The sequence below is a fragment of the Chenopodium album genome, chromosome 13 (assembly GCF_948465745.1).
Source record: "Chenopodium album chromosome 13, dcCheAlbu1.1, whole genome shotgun sequence".
Classification (NCBI taxonomy): Eukaryota; Viridiplantae; Streptophyta; class Magnoliopsida; order Caryophyllales; family Amaranthaceae; genus Chenopodium; species Chenopodium album.
In genome coordinates, this window is record NC_137846.1 from 2,516,080 (window position 1) to 2,531,134 (window position 15,055).

Below are 15,055 nucleotides of genomic sequence, written 5' to 3' on the forward strand. Positions count from 1 at the left end.
GATTGAAAAGTACTTCTGTACTTCAAATTACTTTGATTACATGAATATAAAAGATACACGGACATCATAATATACAGAATAATAGCATACTACTCCCGAGTACTCCGTAATAAACTGCAACATTTCCAAAAGCTTTGTATAAAGAGGATCACACAATGAAGAGTTGCATACAACCAATTGTAAGAGAACCATTCTACAATACTTGCTAAAATACTAGTAGATACATCGCTCCAGGTCTATTTTTTTCGCTCTTTTTTTGAGTCATTTTTTCATACTTTGATACAAAACAATGATGTACATACAATACAAGCTACCATTCTACATAGTTTAGAATCAGAAGAAATGGAAGGGGAGAAAAGAAAGAGATACTATCCTTATCTGCGATTCCACGGCCAAAAACTAAGAACACAAAACTCTCTAAATCAAAGAAAGAGCAAAAGCAGAGATCATTTAAGTAGAGCACAAAAAAATTACAGGAGAACTATATGCAATCAGTAAAAGGATGTACAAATAATAAACACCAGGGTTATCTCTTCGATTGTTCAAGCTGAGCATGTGGACAGTCAGCTCCATGACGGCGAAGATGGTCTGTACAAATAGTCTTGGGAGTTTGCCACCCCATAATTCAAATCCAGGTTGTGAAGCTGCTCCATCAGTTGAGATCGCCGCTCCTTGAAAAAGTCAAGCCGGGTTGTTAACTCTACTAATGTTGATGATGCTGCTGATGGATGTCGGGGAAAATCCAATACCTGCAAGTTTAACAAGTATGATAAAATCAATGTCAGCAAAGTCTAGCTGATAATGGGTCAGGCAGAAAATGCCATAACCCGCAAAACTTTGGCAAGGCTTAGCTGCCCCAAGACTAAAATAGCTTGAAAACAAACTTCAGGCTGAACTTGCCCAAAAAAAAAAAAAAAAGTTTAGTTACAGAAGTAGAACATTTCGAAACAGTGTGGAATAAACACATATCTGTGCTTTCCAGAGGTACAACAGAAGCCTTACCTCCGGTAATCTTGAAGTGGATGGCATAGAAGCAGAATCAACACCACCAAATTCATCAAAAGACATGTTGGCAGATGTTTCGGTGCTTTTAGAATCACTTAAACTAGTCGGTTCTAGAAACTGCTTGCGAGGCTGCCGGCTACTGCTCCCAGCAGCTGATACTTGTCCCTTGACGTGATTCCACTCTGGCGGCAGCGATCCCTCCTGAAGCATAACATTGCAAGACACTTGTTAACAAGGTGGAAATAGTTCTCGGCCAACAGTGTGGAATCAAAACCGAACAAATACTGGGATTGTCCCATGGGCTATTTGTGTTCACTCTCTAAGGAGGGACAGAAGCTACAGAGCAGAGAAAACACAATTTACAAGCTTTGGGAGTTTTTTTTCCCCACATTTATTCAAAAGCACTACACCAAACATATGGTGTGATGACCATACTGTTGTGTAAGAGAAAAGGCTAGCACAATTAATTTAATCCATTTCAATTCTACCATATATGACCTAGATCCAACTATCTGTCTGCTTTTCCAGCCATCATTGAAGGTAAGGCCAATATTGTAAAGGAAGAAGTGTTAGCAAGGGTGAAAAAATCAAGAAGAAAAAAAAAAAAAAAGAAGATTTAAGAAGCATAAAAGAGAAAGAGACGAACAAAACAAAGAAGGAATAAGATCTTTTAAGGTTCCAAAAAACTAGCAAAAGATCATGTCAGGGAGAATATACCTCACTTCGTTGTTTCCTTTCATGATTACAGAAAGCAAGGGTACTATCAAAGTCTTGCTGAAGAAATCTCCTGCACATAGCATGATTACAGTAAGACTTCCCACTTTTAGATCAGGAAAGAATTGAGAGTAAGTCATATTACACAGCATCCAAGTAATTAATAAATCAGACTCCCAATCAATGGGGTAATTAGTTTAACAGACCTTCACAAGACTCAGTAGCTATAAATATGCTCCATCCTTTTGTGCCCCCCCCCCCCACAACCCTACACCCCAGAATTAAACACAAATGTTGACAAAGTTGTAGTATGACCATAAACGCAAACTTAGAGGTGAACCCAGTCTCCGGAATGACCATTCCCTCTTATGGAAGAAACGGAACTAGAAGGAAAGCAGCAAGCAGTCTAGTCGACACATCACACAAATTCATACAACTTTGGTTGGAATCAAATCGTATGGTCCTCCAGCAGAAACCTTGAAGTTTGTCATACTATCATTGAGTAGAACAAATCAAAATTCCTTGCCTGTTGCAACTAACTGATTGATTAAGCTTTGAGACCAGAACCCTAATGTTACATATGGGACTCAACCAGCTTCATCAATGATATTTACTAAACCCAGCTTATATATGAGTGATGAATCCATTTCACTGTTAAACCATATTATCATGAGCATAGAATCAACTGAATGGTAACTAAAACACAATTAACACGGCATATGCTCGAAGCAAGAATGAACAATAAGCAATCAATGAAGCAAAAACAAAGATATACTCTAATACCTGTCACATGCATCAGATAGTGAACCAAACTGATGTTGCCGTTGCTGATTGAGTTGATGGTGCAATTCTGCCACCTTTTGCTTCAATCGGGCCACATCAGCCTCAGCAAGAGCAATCTCCTCGAGCTCAGCCCTTGTCTTCACATTCAGGAGAGCATAATTAAGTAAATATTATATCCAAGATAGAATGGCAAAGAAAGAACGTGACAATTATGAAGAAAGATGAATATGACAGACTGATCTAATGTACACACCTTGGAATCCATACCACGTGAACTAGAAAGTTGCCCAGAGGACATGCTTAAACCAACCTCTAATGCAGCTCTAAGATCTCTTTCAGCTTGCAGCTGCTCTTGTAGTCTTTGTACCTGGCATTAAAAAGCTTGTGTGAAGAAGTAACCAACACATTCCCTAAAAAACACTAAGAGACTACATAAAAATCACATCAATACTGTTCCAAGGATACAGATGAAAATTTTCTTCAGAAGGACCAATCAAACAATTTAATTAAATAACCAAATAGCAGAAGCAGGTGAGCTTGCTTTAACAAAAAAGATTCCAATTTACAAGTTGCCAAGTCATTAGAGATTTTATAGCATACAGATTTGAGATGTATCTATTTAGCTCAATATTATAGACATAAAAAGATTAAAGAGTGTGAATAGAGATGAGCATACATCTTGTTCAAGCGCTAAACGCCGCTCATGCAGAGCTTGTTTCCTTCTCTCCAAGCTCGCTTGTAATATCGCATTTCCCCTTGCCTATCAGACATGAACATAAAATTGTTTCAGCAACTACTAATTATATTCATCAGGCAAACTATTTCAACAAATTATCTTTCAATAAACCTCTTTTGCAATTCTGTGTCGCAGGTCATTCTTTGTAATTTCAAGCCTCTGGATGGCAAGTCTGAAAAGAAAAAAAAAACAAACAATTCAAAATATTAAGGGGGGAAAATAATTTTAAGCAACAATGATAGTAAAATCTAATAGAAGAGCAGCAGGATCAGGATAATGACAACACAATTACAAAGAAAACAGTTCCTACAAAAATCTAGAGCACCTAATACTACAGAAAGACGAAAGAGCGAAAAGGAGTTTAGAAAGAAAGAGATCTTACTCTTCCTCTCCCGAGGAATCAACTGACTCCATAGATGGTGTTTTACGAACCTGAAAAGGAAAACAAAAATATCATCAGATTCAAACGTCTAAACTAGATGGCACCAATTCATCACGATTTAACAGATAATTTCCCTTTTCAAAATTATAAACAAAATAATATGCATCAGCTAATAACATACTCAAATCCAGCACATACAAACAATTAAGAGAGGCAAGATAGCAGAAGAAAAACCTAGTCGATTCACTAGAGCAAAAGTTATTGTTCTAGGCGTAACACAAACAACAAATAATTCATATTTTTTTGCTTTAGCCACAACTGGAACCTTAGCTTTCGACTACTCAATGCCAGCTTTTATGCAAGAGTTATAGGTGTTTGCCAGTTAAAACTAATTGAATAATCCCACATCAAACAAGCCAATATCAAAATGCTTCACAACCTCAGTAAAGGACAAAACAACAAATAAAGCTTCAGATCAACTTCATAAAGTAAATTGATTGAAAAAAAACAAAACTAACCTATATCAGTCCACTAGTTTTAATAAAACTATACAAGCTAACATCAGAAATTATTGCCACACTGGCTTGGGAAAAAAAAAATAATAAATAAATAAATAAAAAATAATAAATAAATAAAAAAAAAAAAACTAAAGTTAAAAGTTTGAGAGCATCATTTCAGATTTTAGCTATACTAGCAATAAAAATGCTTAGTAGAAAGTAAGTAAAGTGAGCTTACAGCGCCTCTGTTCCAAAAATTTGAACGCTTAGCACCAGAGCCAGTGAGTTTACTTGTAGGTTTTTCAGCACTTGATTCAGGACCTGCAACAGGTAGCGGAGGTCCCGGATCCATTGATGACAGTATCTCCCCCATTGAACGATAAGATTCCCCAGCAGTTACCTTAGGACTGCTCGTGCCATTTGTCAAGCTTTCAGTCACCTTTACTGGTTTATTTTGTTCACTCAACTCTCCATTAGAATCCTTCAATGTTTGAGTATCGCTACGAGGTTTAGAATTGACAGATGATGCATTATTCGTTCTGGGTGATCCATCAGAATCATAACCTCCAAAAGGCTGAACCTGAATGTCAGAACAGAAACCAAAGTAAGTGAACAGACATAGCCTTTTATTAATAGAACTCCAGATTTAAAAACCAGATCCGTTTCAGGCATTTAAGCAGCAGCTCCAGTACAGAAAAGTAATAGTTATTACCACTAAAAATTTCACCCCATCAGAATTTATAGACTGGCATGCACACAGCCACCTTATATGGTGCACTGTAGTTGCTGTACATGTGTACACTTACACTTGCATGCATAAAAGCAGGTAAAACAAGATATAGAGTAAAGTTTTCTGAGCTAGAGTATACATTCATGGCCAAGTGACACATAAATCATAAATTTAAAATTTCCTATAATTAAGAACTGGCTGCAGATCTTATTAATTACTTTGCCCTTTCTAGTATGTCTGATTGCTCATTCAAAGGTTCAAACAGGTTGATAGGAAAATAAATTGAGAGAAACCTTATAGTCATAAAGGTCACTGCCTCCATATCCACTGCTCTCACTAAGTTTACCACTCAATACACGTTCCTGGTCATCATCTGTTTCTTGATCTGCTCCATTACCAGCATTATGATACCCATTTTCTTTAACCTCCAGATTTTCATCATCGGTAGAATCATCGCTCCCACTATTTTCAATCCGAGAGTCTGCTGAAATAGAACATCTCTGTAAACTATCATCCTGAAGAGAAAAAGATGAATACAATAAGATAAGTAAATAGATAAGCAAGAGAATATATAAGATAAGTAGATAAGATAGATAAGCAAGAGAATAAATATAAGTAGATAAGTAAATAACACAAAATATTACTCAAGTAAGACAAAAAGCAAGAGAATATATAAGTAAATAGATAAGTAAGAGAATAAATATGAAAACATATAAATAAGACAGAAAAATGTAAGAATATCTTATCTTGCTTAAAGCCACGACAAGTAAGACACAGCACAAGTTTATGCCCAAGACAGACAAGTAGGAGCAATTAATAATTTAGCTCATATATAGAAGCATTCACTATATGAATATAAAGAAATAATCAAACCGTGATGAACAATTCAGAATCAGAGAGAAATTCATATTAGAGAGTTGCTCTTCCAGGGAAGAGATCAGCTTGTGGTAAAACATGAGTCCAAGTTCATGGGGTAAAAACAGTTCGTAAGCCCATTGTTCATTTAAGCATGGGGATTGCAAATAGGTTTTCCGTTAACAACAGAAAGTTGCCAGAATGATTATTAAACCTCTAAAATCGTGCCACAAATTTTCAAGAAATTGTTATTTCATATTTTTGTAACGTAAGAATGCACGTCCAAGAATGGAAAGAATAAATGATAAAGAAAACAGATAAACCAACAAATGAACTATGGTATGATTGTATTAAGGAAGGGAGAAGAAGCATGAGACTAAAAAAATCCTATTAACCACAATTAACAAGAGCTGCCCACAGTCTTGGTCAAAAAATACTTCTCATTGCTTTGGCAAGCATCAAAGCAGAAAACAAATTAAAAGTAACTTACATCAAAGATATTCTCATACTCCTCCAGAAGAGTTGCAATAATTGCCTGAGCATTATTAGCAGCATTTGCTGCGGCCAGGAGCTGGGCTGAATTATCACCATTCATATCAAAGTCATCATCCAGCTCACACTCGCCTGCCAAAAGAGGGCGTAGAAGCAAAGGTGCCATACAAGCAGCAACAGCAGAAGGAGTCATCCGATTCTCAGAAGAATAAGAAGCAACAGTGTGCATCATTTTCAAAATTCTGCAAATTGAGATGCAAAAAAATAACAAATTTGATCAGAACCAATGAAATGACAACTTTAACAAGATTTTTAATAATGCAAAATGCTTTATAAAGCATGCAACTTGATCAATATGAATTACAAGCAATGCTCTCGACACAAATCCAGAAAGACAACTAACATTACAGATTACAGAGATGTCGATGTCTCTAATCTCTTAAAAGATACTGAACACCTTAACTCTTAAGAAAAGCACGCTTAAGAGACACACACCTCAAATAAACTCCTCTAATCTAATACAGTCCATAGTCCGTTTCACTCATGTCCAATTTCAATGGACACTAACCTCAACCAGCATGCAGCTGTATAAAGTTCATGCAATTTGCTTCCATCTCTCCCAATTTTAGTGTCACTCAAAATTTTGAATCACTATCAACAAAATGACAGAAGAATGGAAAATAATCAATAATGATGTACTTAAAGGTTGGTTTGGACCTCAATGCATAATTTAAGACAAGAATATAGTATTCTAGCCTTCAGATTAGATTGTCACATAAGATGAAAACAACAGCAAAATCTTTCACTCAGCCAACAATCAGTCGACCACAACCCAGGTTGTGAAACTCAACAAGCAAAATTGCAATCCCCCATTTTAGTACTAAAGTTGTTCAAACAACAAATCACTGCAAATCAATAAATGACATTATTCTTTCTTGGCCAGTCAATTTGTTTCTTCTGCCACTGCTACTGTGACCATACAAATGCCAAAACCATTTATTCTACTAATCATGGAGACATTTACAATAGACAACATGCTTTAGAAGCTAAGAAAAAGAGGAGCGGACAGCAGCAAGCAACAATCTTAAGTGGTTTTCTTTTTGCAGCATTCAATCCTGACATGTTATATATTATTCATATTTCCATAACGCCAAGGGGAGAGAAGGAAGCTGTACCAAAAATGATATTCAGGCAAGGTACTCCAGAAGTCAAAGTAAACCAAAAGGTCATACAGATGATTACAGAAGTATAGAGATTTTAAAAATAAAAATAAAAATAAAAATAAAAATAAAAAAAATGGAGTAAAAAGAAGTCCCATAAATAAACCAAATTACAAGCATAAGAATAAGGAATAATAGATGGAGAAAACACCTTTGCAACAATCGCCTATTAGGTTCTGGAAATGTCTCCAGTATCGCCGATCGCATAGCATTCACCCGTGATTCCTTGCGATCTATTTCTGAAAAAGTTATCAAACAACAAATATTACCATCCATAGCAAATAAAGCTGAAAAGATGAATATGTGAGATATTGGCCATGATTTTTACTAATCAATAACAAATGCGAGGAAAACTAAGGGCAAGAACTCCTTCAATTTAAAGCTGAAATGGTGTTGGAAAGTCAAAACAGCTAAGCATGAATGTAAACGATAAGTCAACTGGTAACATACATCAAGTTTCCCCAACAACAATCACTTTGAATGAAACTGGTCAGTAAAGAAGAGAGAAGAAATACACATGTCCCAAGAGTTGTAGCTAAAATAAATAAACGATAATTTATAAAAGAAAACAATCCATGTAGCTGATATAAAGCACTAACTAGCAGAGATGACAGGGTTCTAATATTCACTTTAAGAAACAGTAAGTTGCGTTCAGGAATGATAAATTTAGTTCAGCATAGTTCAGGTAAAAAAAAAAATTGTCGAAAACATCAACACAAATAAACTCAGGTAAGTTGTAAAGGAGGGAAGGGCTGCATTTTTCCTTTCAAATATTTTTTGGTATTTGAAAAAAAAATACTTACCAAAAATAAAGTTTGGGTATGTTCAGTTCAGCAAAGAACTAACATGCTTTATCCATACAACTAAGTTTAGACAAGTTCAGGGGTTTAAAGGTTTGATATTAAGGCACAACAGAAGCCTGAAAACATGTAAAATGACTAAAAACTTTAGTAGACTTCACATTATAGTCCAAAGAAAATCAACAAACTAAGATGAAGTAACATAACAACCTAACTAGCAAACCAGCTGAAATTTTGAATTAAGCCCAAGGAACTTAAACAGCTCAGATGTTCAAAAAAAGATATACTTTTACATTAATATACTGTAAGACAAAAACTTACTGTAAGCCTCAAGCAATGCAGTGCAGCAAGACGCTGGAACAGGAGAAGATGGAAGCTCGCGAAGGACATGCTGAATATTCAATGTTCCAAGAGAAAAATATCAGCCATAATACATAACTAAGGTACTAGAATCAATAAACTGATAAAGAAACTCAAAATCACCTTCACACAGTCACCAACAACATGAGCATCCTCGTTGGGATCAAATTCATTATTGCCTGAAAAGGTACATATATAAACCCAAGTTTGAAAAGAGTACAGAATACTAATATATATAAGAATAAAATATTCAGAAGTGATAAAATAAACCAAAAATGGACCTTGTTCATAATCCTGGACTCTGCGCTCCACCTCTTCAACATCTGCAGACTGTCGTAAAATTCCTTCCACTTTATTACCTGCCACAAAATAGGACACCATGAGATAAAGCATTCACCGCGGACACAACTACTAATACATTACATTAATAACTCAACCAAATGATAAGATGTGCATTCTATCAAGCAATAATGAACTTTGAAATTAACATTATAAAATCTAAACTACAAGAGAGAGGGGGGGGGGGGGGGGGTTTGCGGAGGATTAGAAATAAAAAATGGTATACTTCAACAAACAAAAGCAGTCGCACTGAGCTAGAACATGTTGCAACACTGTTCATATTATGAAGAGGAATTTTAAAATAGAAAAGAATTAAAATTTGGAAGATGATGGGAGATGAAAATGCAATGCTAACAAAATCGAACAAAAAAGTGCCGTTTAATCTCCCGCATGGAATGAGCAGTCTTATTTTTAAATATATACAAGTATATAACTCACCATAAGTTTCAAGAAATCGAAGAGCTTTCTCCAAAAAAGAGGGTCCACCATCTATATCCTCCAGCGCAAGCAAGATTGGTCGTCCAACGACCAAAGACTTAACTGGGCGCTTGTCCCTCCCTGAAAGAAATTGAAAGAATCCATAGATCAAATGACATCCATCATTTAAGAAAAAAAAAAACAGAATAACTGCCCTCTTAGAGGAAATACCTGAAAATAAATAGACAGAAATAGAGAAAACAAATTGATTTTCCAATTGCACTAAACAGAAGTAACAAATACACACATTGGTTAAATGATCCATCAATCGCATCACTTGTGTCATTTCGAAATATGCCATTATGACCCATCACAAGGGCAGCACTTGGTGCCTGCGCAAGAGCTTGCTCCAAGGCTGTCTTCCATTCATATAAATCCTCTGAAGTCTCAGCCTAAAAAATAATCAGAAAAAAATAAATAAAAAATAAAAGGATTACTAGCAGGAATAAAAGAATTCTAACAATGATACAAAATATCATACAGAACACATAGTAACTTGGTGACTGTCAAAAGGTACCTTAAGCGTAAATGCCCGACCATCACGTCCATCAGGGAAAAGTACTGTCAGTAACTTTTTGTCTTCTCGTACAACAACACTGCAAAACAAGAAAAGAAACTCAGACTGAGACAAGGCAAGACAATGAAAATAATAAACAAAAGTCCTGAGAGAAAAAACCACATACCTTCCCGAATTGTTTAAGTCAATACCACCCAACGTCAAATTTACTTCTCCGCCTCTTTGAGGAAGAGCACTCTAATAAAAGCCACAAAAAGTAACTATCAATTCACAAACAATGGGAAAAGAGAGAGAGAGAGAGAGAGAGAGAGAGAGAGAGGAAGACTGAATAATGTACAGATTGAACTCTGTTGGAAATTAGCAATTCAGATACTGTATCAAGAACCAAAAAACTGGCATTCATTGTAAATTACTTAGTCTCTATCACAGTTCATTAAAAGATATTGTCTCCATCACAGTTCGTATCATAGCACAGATAGACTATATGATAAGGGAACGCATGCTAAGTTGAAGAGAGGTCTAATAAAATGGCAAGGTAGAATAGAATAGCAGCTCTTTGTGTTAAAGGAGGGGGATGGCTTCAGCCAAAATCAGGGAAAGGAGAGAAATTACACTCCAAGATCCAAAATGATTAAAATAGCTGTATTTCGGTATTTCCAGGGTATATAGCTTATCCCTTCAAAAGTCCATCAAACAACACATGCATCATGAACTATAATTGACAGGTATCAAAATTCATACAAACAAGAAAAGCAAAAGAAAAAGAAAAAAGAAAAAAAAAAAGCATTCAATTCACCAAGGAGTGTAGGATAATCCTTAAGCCACTCAGACAGACTCCCCATGAAATAAAACTAGTATCTTTTAGCCACCCCTTCCCAAACAAAAAAATGCTAAGCAGCAAATAACATCCTCTTATGATGGTCAGAAAGGGAACCTCTAAGAAATTTTCCAGTTAGTGGGATGGAATAAGACAAGTTTCTCCTACGTTGGATCTTAAATAAACAAAATAATCTGTAAATCCATATCTAAGTACACATTACATTCAGTAAACTTAAATCACCACTTTTCATCATTCAAAGGTCAGGAGCCAGAACCAAACCTACACAATATGGGTAAAAACAAAGGAAGCAACAAGATTTTATCGGAGAATTGTCAATCTATCATAATACATCTTCCATTTAGGGACCATTATCATTAAATCTTACTGCAACATTGAAAGTGAATAAAGAAGGAAACAATCAAAACAGGAACTAAAAATAATTGCCCAAGACGTAACTAAATGTTGAGAAGCACAATGTCTCTTCATCTAGCATCATAGTAGTACACTACTTTCAAAGGTATATCGAGATATCATGCAGACACGCAGTCAACCAACCAAAGGCAAAGCCTTAAATAATTTTTTTTTTTTTTTTTTTTTTTTTCCTTCTGATGACTCTCAAAGACTTAAATTCTAATATATCCAAATAAAGTTTATCATAACAAAAGAAAACAAACTTAGAAAGACCAGCAATATAATTTATTATACTGAATACCAAATGCAGAAGAGGTAACAACCAAACATTAAAGAACTAGATGAGACTTACAGGATCATTTTTAAAGAACACTAAAGATGTGCGTGTCAGTATAAACCAACGCTTCTTCCAAGATTTCCAACCCAAACCTGCAGCAAAACAAGATAATGATCAGAGTTGCTCCAGGAATCAGAATCTAACAGAATTGTATCAAGAGGATCAAAGATCAACAAAATTCTAATCGTCAATAACTGGACCAGTCAGCAGGAACCATAAATAGTGGTTCAGTTTATCATGGAGCCAAATTTGGAAAATATTTAGTTTTCCAGTTCAGATATAAGATTTCTCATAGGCTGTAAGATATTCCAAATACGCACACAAATTTTGAACCAAATGGGATCAAATTTCACTACCTAGAAAGAATAAAAAGGGAAAGGAGATAATAAACCAACCTTTGGATGAGATGAAAAGTGGTCCACTCTTAAAAACCTGTAAAAATTTATGCACATCAGAACCTGTTACAAATACAGCCAAAAAAAACAGTGCAAAAGAAAAAAAAAAGAAAGACAATCTCTTTCTAACAAACCCACGTCTTCAATTAAGTACATAGAGAAAGGGAGAAGAGGTAGAGAGAGAGAGAGAGAGGTCCAACCACCCTCATATAACTATAAAAGGTGTGTTTCTGTAAGATAATTTTTGCATCATGCCCAATCACAAAGCTCATAGGTATAGACAGACAGTATGAAGTATTCCTTTCAACTTAGGAAAAAGTTCATAAAATAGAAATAGCATTAGAGGATCTTTCCTCTGTAGTGTGACCTATTCTCCCACTTTCATAATAAGTATCACTACTTCACTAGATACACCCACAGCTCTAAGTAATTTTCCACCCTTTTCTATGGTATATATGATCCTGCCTAAGGAGATATTTGACAAGGGTCTCCCAGTTTAGAGAGGAGGCAACAATTCTAGCACTTGCAGATCCAGAACTAGGAATCCTATGCCCACCAAGAAAACTGTTGGCAGGCAATGGCAGCTAAAGGAAATATTTACAGCATGAATGATCTAAAGAACTTAGGCAGGATGAGATAATCCTGCACATATTTGAATTACATACAGCGACACAAGCAATCATTTCAACTATACATTTACCTAGAAGGCTTGCGGTATATTAATCATAAATCTTTTCATTTCTTATATATCTATTGTAGAAATTAGACAACATAACTCTCTTCAGTTTTAAAGTATCTGTTCAAAAAGCAATCAACTAATCATATGTGCAAGGATTGGCCTGAAGCAATTATGTTTAAAGACCATATGAAACTCTATCACAGTTCTCAAATTTTGAGTCACAAAATCTTAAGCCGACATTACCATTTATAATGAACACTACGTTAACCAAGTAAAAAAAAAAAAAAAGCATGCAAAGTCTTAAGTCAATAGCATGTATAGCTGCACTGATCATTAGTGGATGTTACCCAACATTTAGGATCCTCCTTAAAGTCCTTAGTCATGCTTTCCTAGTCTAAAATCATAGGTTGTGTGTAACCATGCCCCGCCTCCCTCCCCTCGTTCACCTCCTTCAACAGTCCTTACCCCATGTGATATTTGCATACTACTCCCCTTTAAAATCTCTTTGCTGCTTATTTTTCTGGGAAAGAATATTTTCTTCACAAGTATTCTGAGACTACAAGTCTGGAAGAAGTCTCTACTAGCCTCAGTTAGTTGGACTCAACATTCAAGATAACCAATTCACTATGACAATTGGACTTCCCCAGACCCTCCATACAGATTCACACTGACTGATGGTGGTAATCTGAATTATGTCATCATATTTACCATCGTCGAGATTAAAAAGTCAGGCCATCACTAATCCAGTAGCTACTCAGGCTTCCAGTAATGAAGGTATTCTTCACGCAATCACACGTCAATAGTAACAATCCTTGTCTGAACTTGGAATGAATTCTTCTACACCCAAAAACCCTCCACCCTGGTAAAAAATACTCATCCAATTCCATTATCACTCGATTTGTTCAGAGAGCGATGCGATTTGAAGCGTGATCAACAACAAATGTCGCTGACGATTTGCAGCATACAAAGTATATTATTAATTAATCGACTAATAACAGCAAGACATACTTATTAAAAATTAATTAATTCAAACTCGACAATCATACGAAAAAATCTAGAAATTCCCTTCTTAGGTCTCAACTACCACAAAGATCACCCAATCGTGCCAATTAGTATAACAAAACAAATCATAAATTTCCATTTCCAACAAATTACATAAAAACAATAATTAACATACCTAAAATCATACCATTGCATCAATGTAGCATGCAATAAACACCAAATTAATCATTTCATACCAAATCAAACCCTAATTATTTAATTTCAAACATAAATTAACAAGTACAACCCAAAATAAAGAGAAAGTCATAGTTCAAATTAAAATACTACAAAAAATCAGAAAACAGTACCGTATTCGAAGGACCGAGTCTAGGACGTTCAAATGCAGCAATAGAAGCCGCCATTAATGGTACATCGAGAACTACAACAACAACAACTACTACTTCAACAACAACAACAGTCGAAGAACACTACTTTTTACAGTGAGAGTGAATCGAGCGAGTGACTCATTGAGTCGACCCAGTACAAATCGGCGACGAATCGGAAGATCGGAGGAGAGAGAAAATCAAAAGGGGGGGAAAATGGAATTTAGGGTTTTGATTTTTTTTGAAGAGAGAAAGAATGGAGGAGAGAGAAAATGAAGAGATGATGATGGTGGTGGTGGTGAAGAGGAAGCCAAAACAAAAAAGCACCCAACTGTACAACTAAAGTTTAGCAGCATACAAAAACAAAAACCCAAAATTATTATTTTTATTAATTAATATACTACCCAATAATTTTTTTATTTTTTTTCTTACTTTTTTAAAAAAAAAAAAAAAAAAAAAAAAAAAAAAAAAAAGTATATAATAAAATGAATAAATAAATGAAAAATTGATAATGGAGTGTTATTTTTGCAAGATTAGGTAGAGTGTAAGAGGGTAAGTGTATTGTTCACATTATTTTTAGAAAACTTTTTTTGGCATAAATTATGGAATGTGGGGAGAAGAAAGAGAGAGGGAGGGTATATTAATATTTGTGGGTATTTTGTTGTGCGTAGAGTCTTTGTCAAGTATGGTCAACAGACCACTACTACTCAACTAAACAAATGGATTAGTAGTCAAGATGTTCTTAATTACGGCGTTTGCTTTTAACTTGATTGATGAGGTATTGGCCTACTGAAAAAGACTGTGGGTGTATGTACTATGTACAATAGGATACATATGGTTCAAAATAACCTATTTTGTGAACAAGTTTGTACATCAACTATCCGATGTTATTATTGTGTTTTGAAAGTTCTCTAACCAATGGGTGAAATTCCATCGTGTTATTATCGCAAACGTCTAATTAAAAAATTTTGAAAAAAAAAATGATAAAAGGATTTATAACAAGTATTTCTGCAAATCATAATATTAGCATAAATTTTAATGTACTATTAGTTTACCAAGGTTATGTTTAGTAAATAGACAAAGAATTAATTTTATGGGAATTTTATTTCTTTGGTCAAATAATATGTTATGTTTTATAGATG

At 35.1% G+C, this 15,055-nt stretch overlaps 1 protein-coding gene across 1 annotated transcript; it reads right to left on the reverse strand.

Moving 5' to 3' along the window:
- Positions 1 to 180: 180 nt before the first annotated feature.
- Positions 181 to 14,265, reverse strand: LOC145574219 (rho GTPase-activating protein 7-like). Its single transcript, XM_081631963.1, has 22 exons — positions 13,899 to 14,265; positions 11,871 to 11,907; positions 11,491 to 11,567; positions 10,074 to 10,144; positions 9,908 to 9,986; positions 9,638 to 9,782; positions 9,352 to 9,471; positions 8,856 to 8,933; positions 8,698 to 8,753; positions 8,536 to 8,605; positions 7,566 to 7,653; positions 6,193 to 6,436; positions 5,141 to 5,362; positions 4,356 to 4,697; positions 3,621 to 3,670; positions 3,350 to 3,410; positions 3,179 to 3,262; positions 2,756 to 2,869; positions 2,503 to 2,639; positions 1,723 to 1,792; positions 1,003 to 1,206; positions 181 to 749 (listed from the first exon to the last, which is right to left on the reverse strand). Exons 1-22 carry the CDS (start codon positions 13,950 to 13,952, stop codon positions 564 to 566), a joined length of 2,589 nt encoding a protein of 862 aa, XP_081488089.1. The 5' UTR covers positions 13,953 to 14,265; the 3' UTR covers positions 181 to 563.
- Between the last annotated feature and the right edge of the window lie 790 nt (positions 14,266 to 15,055).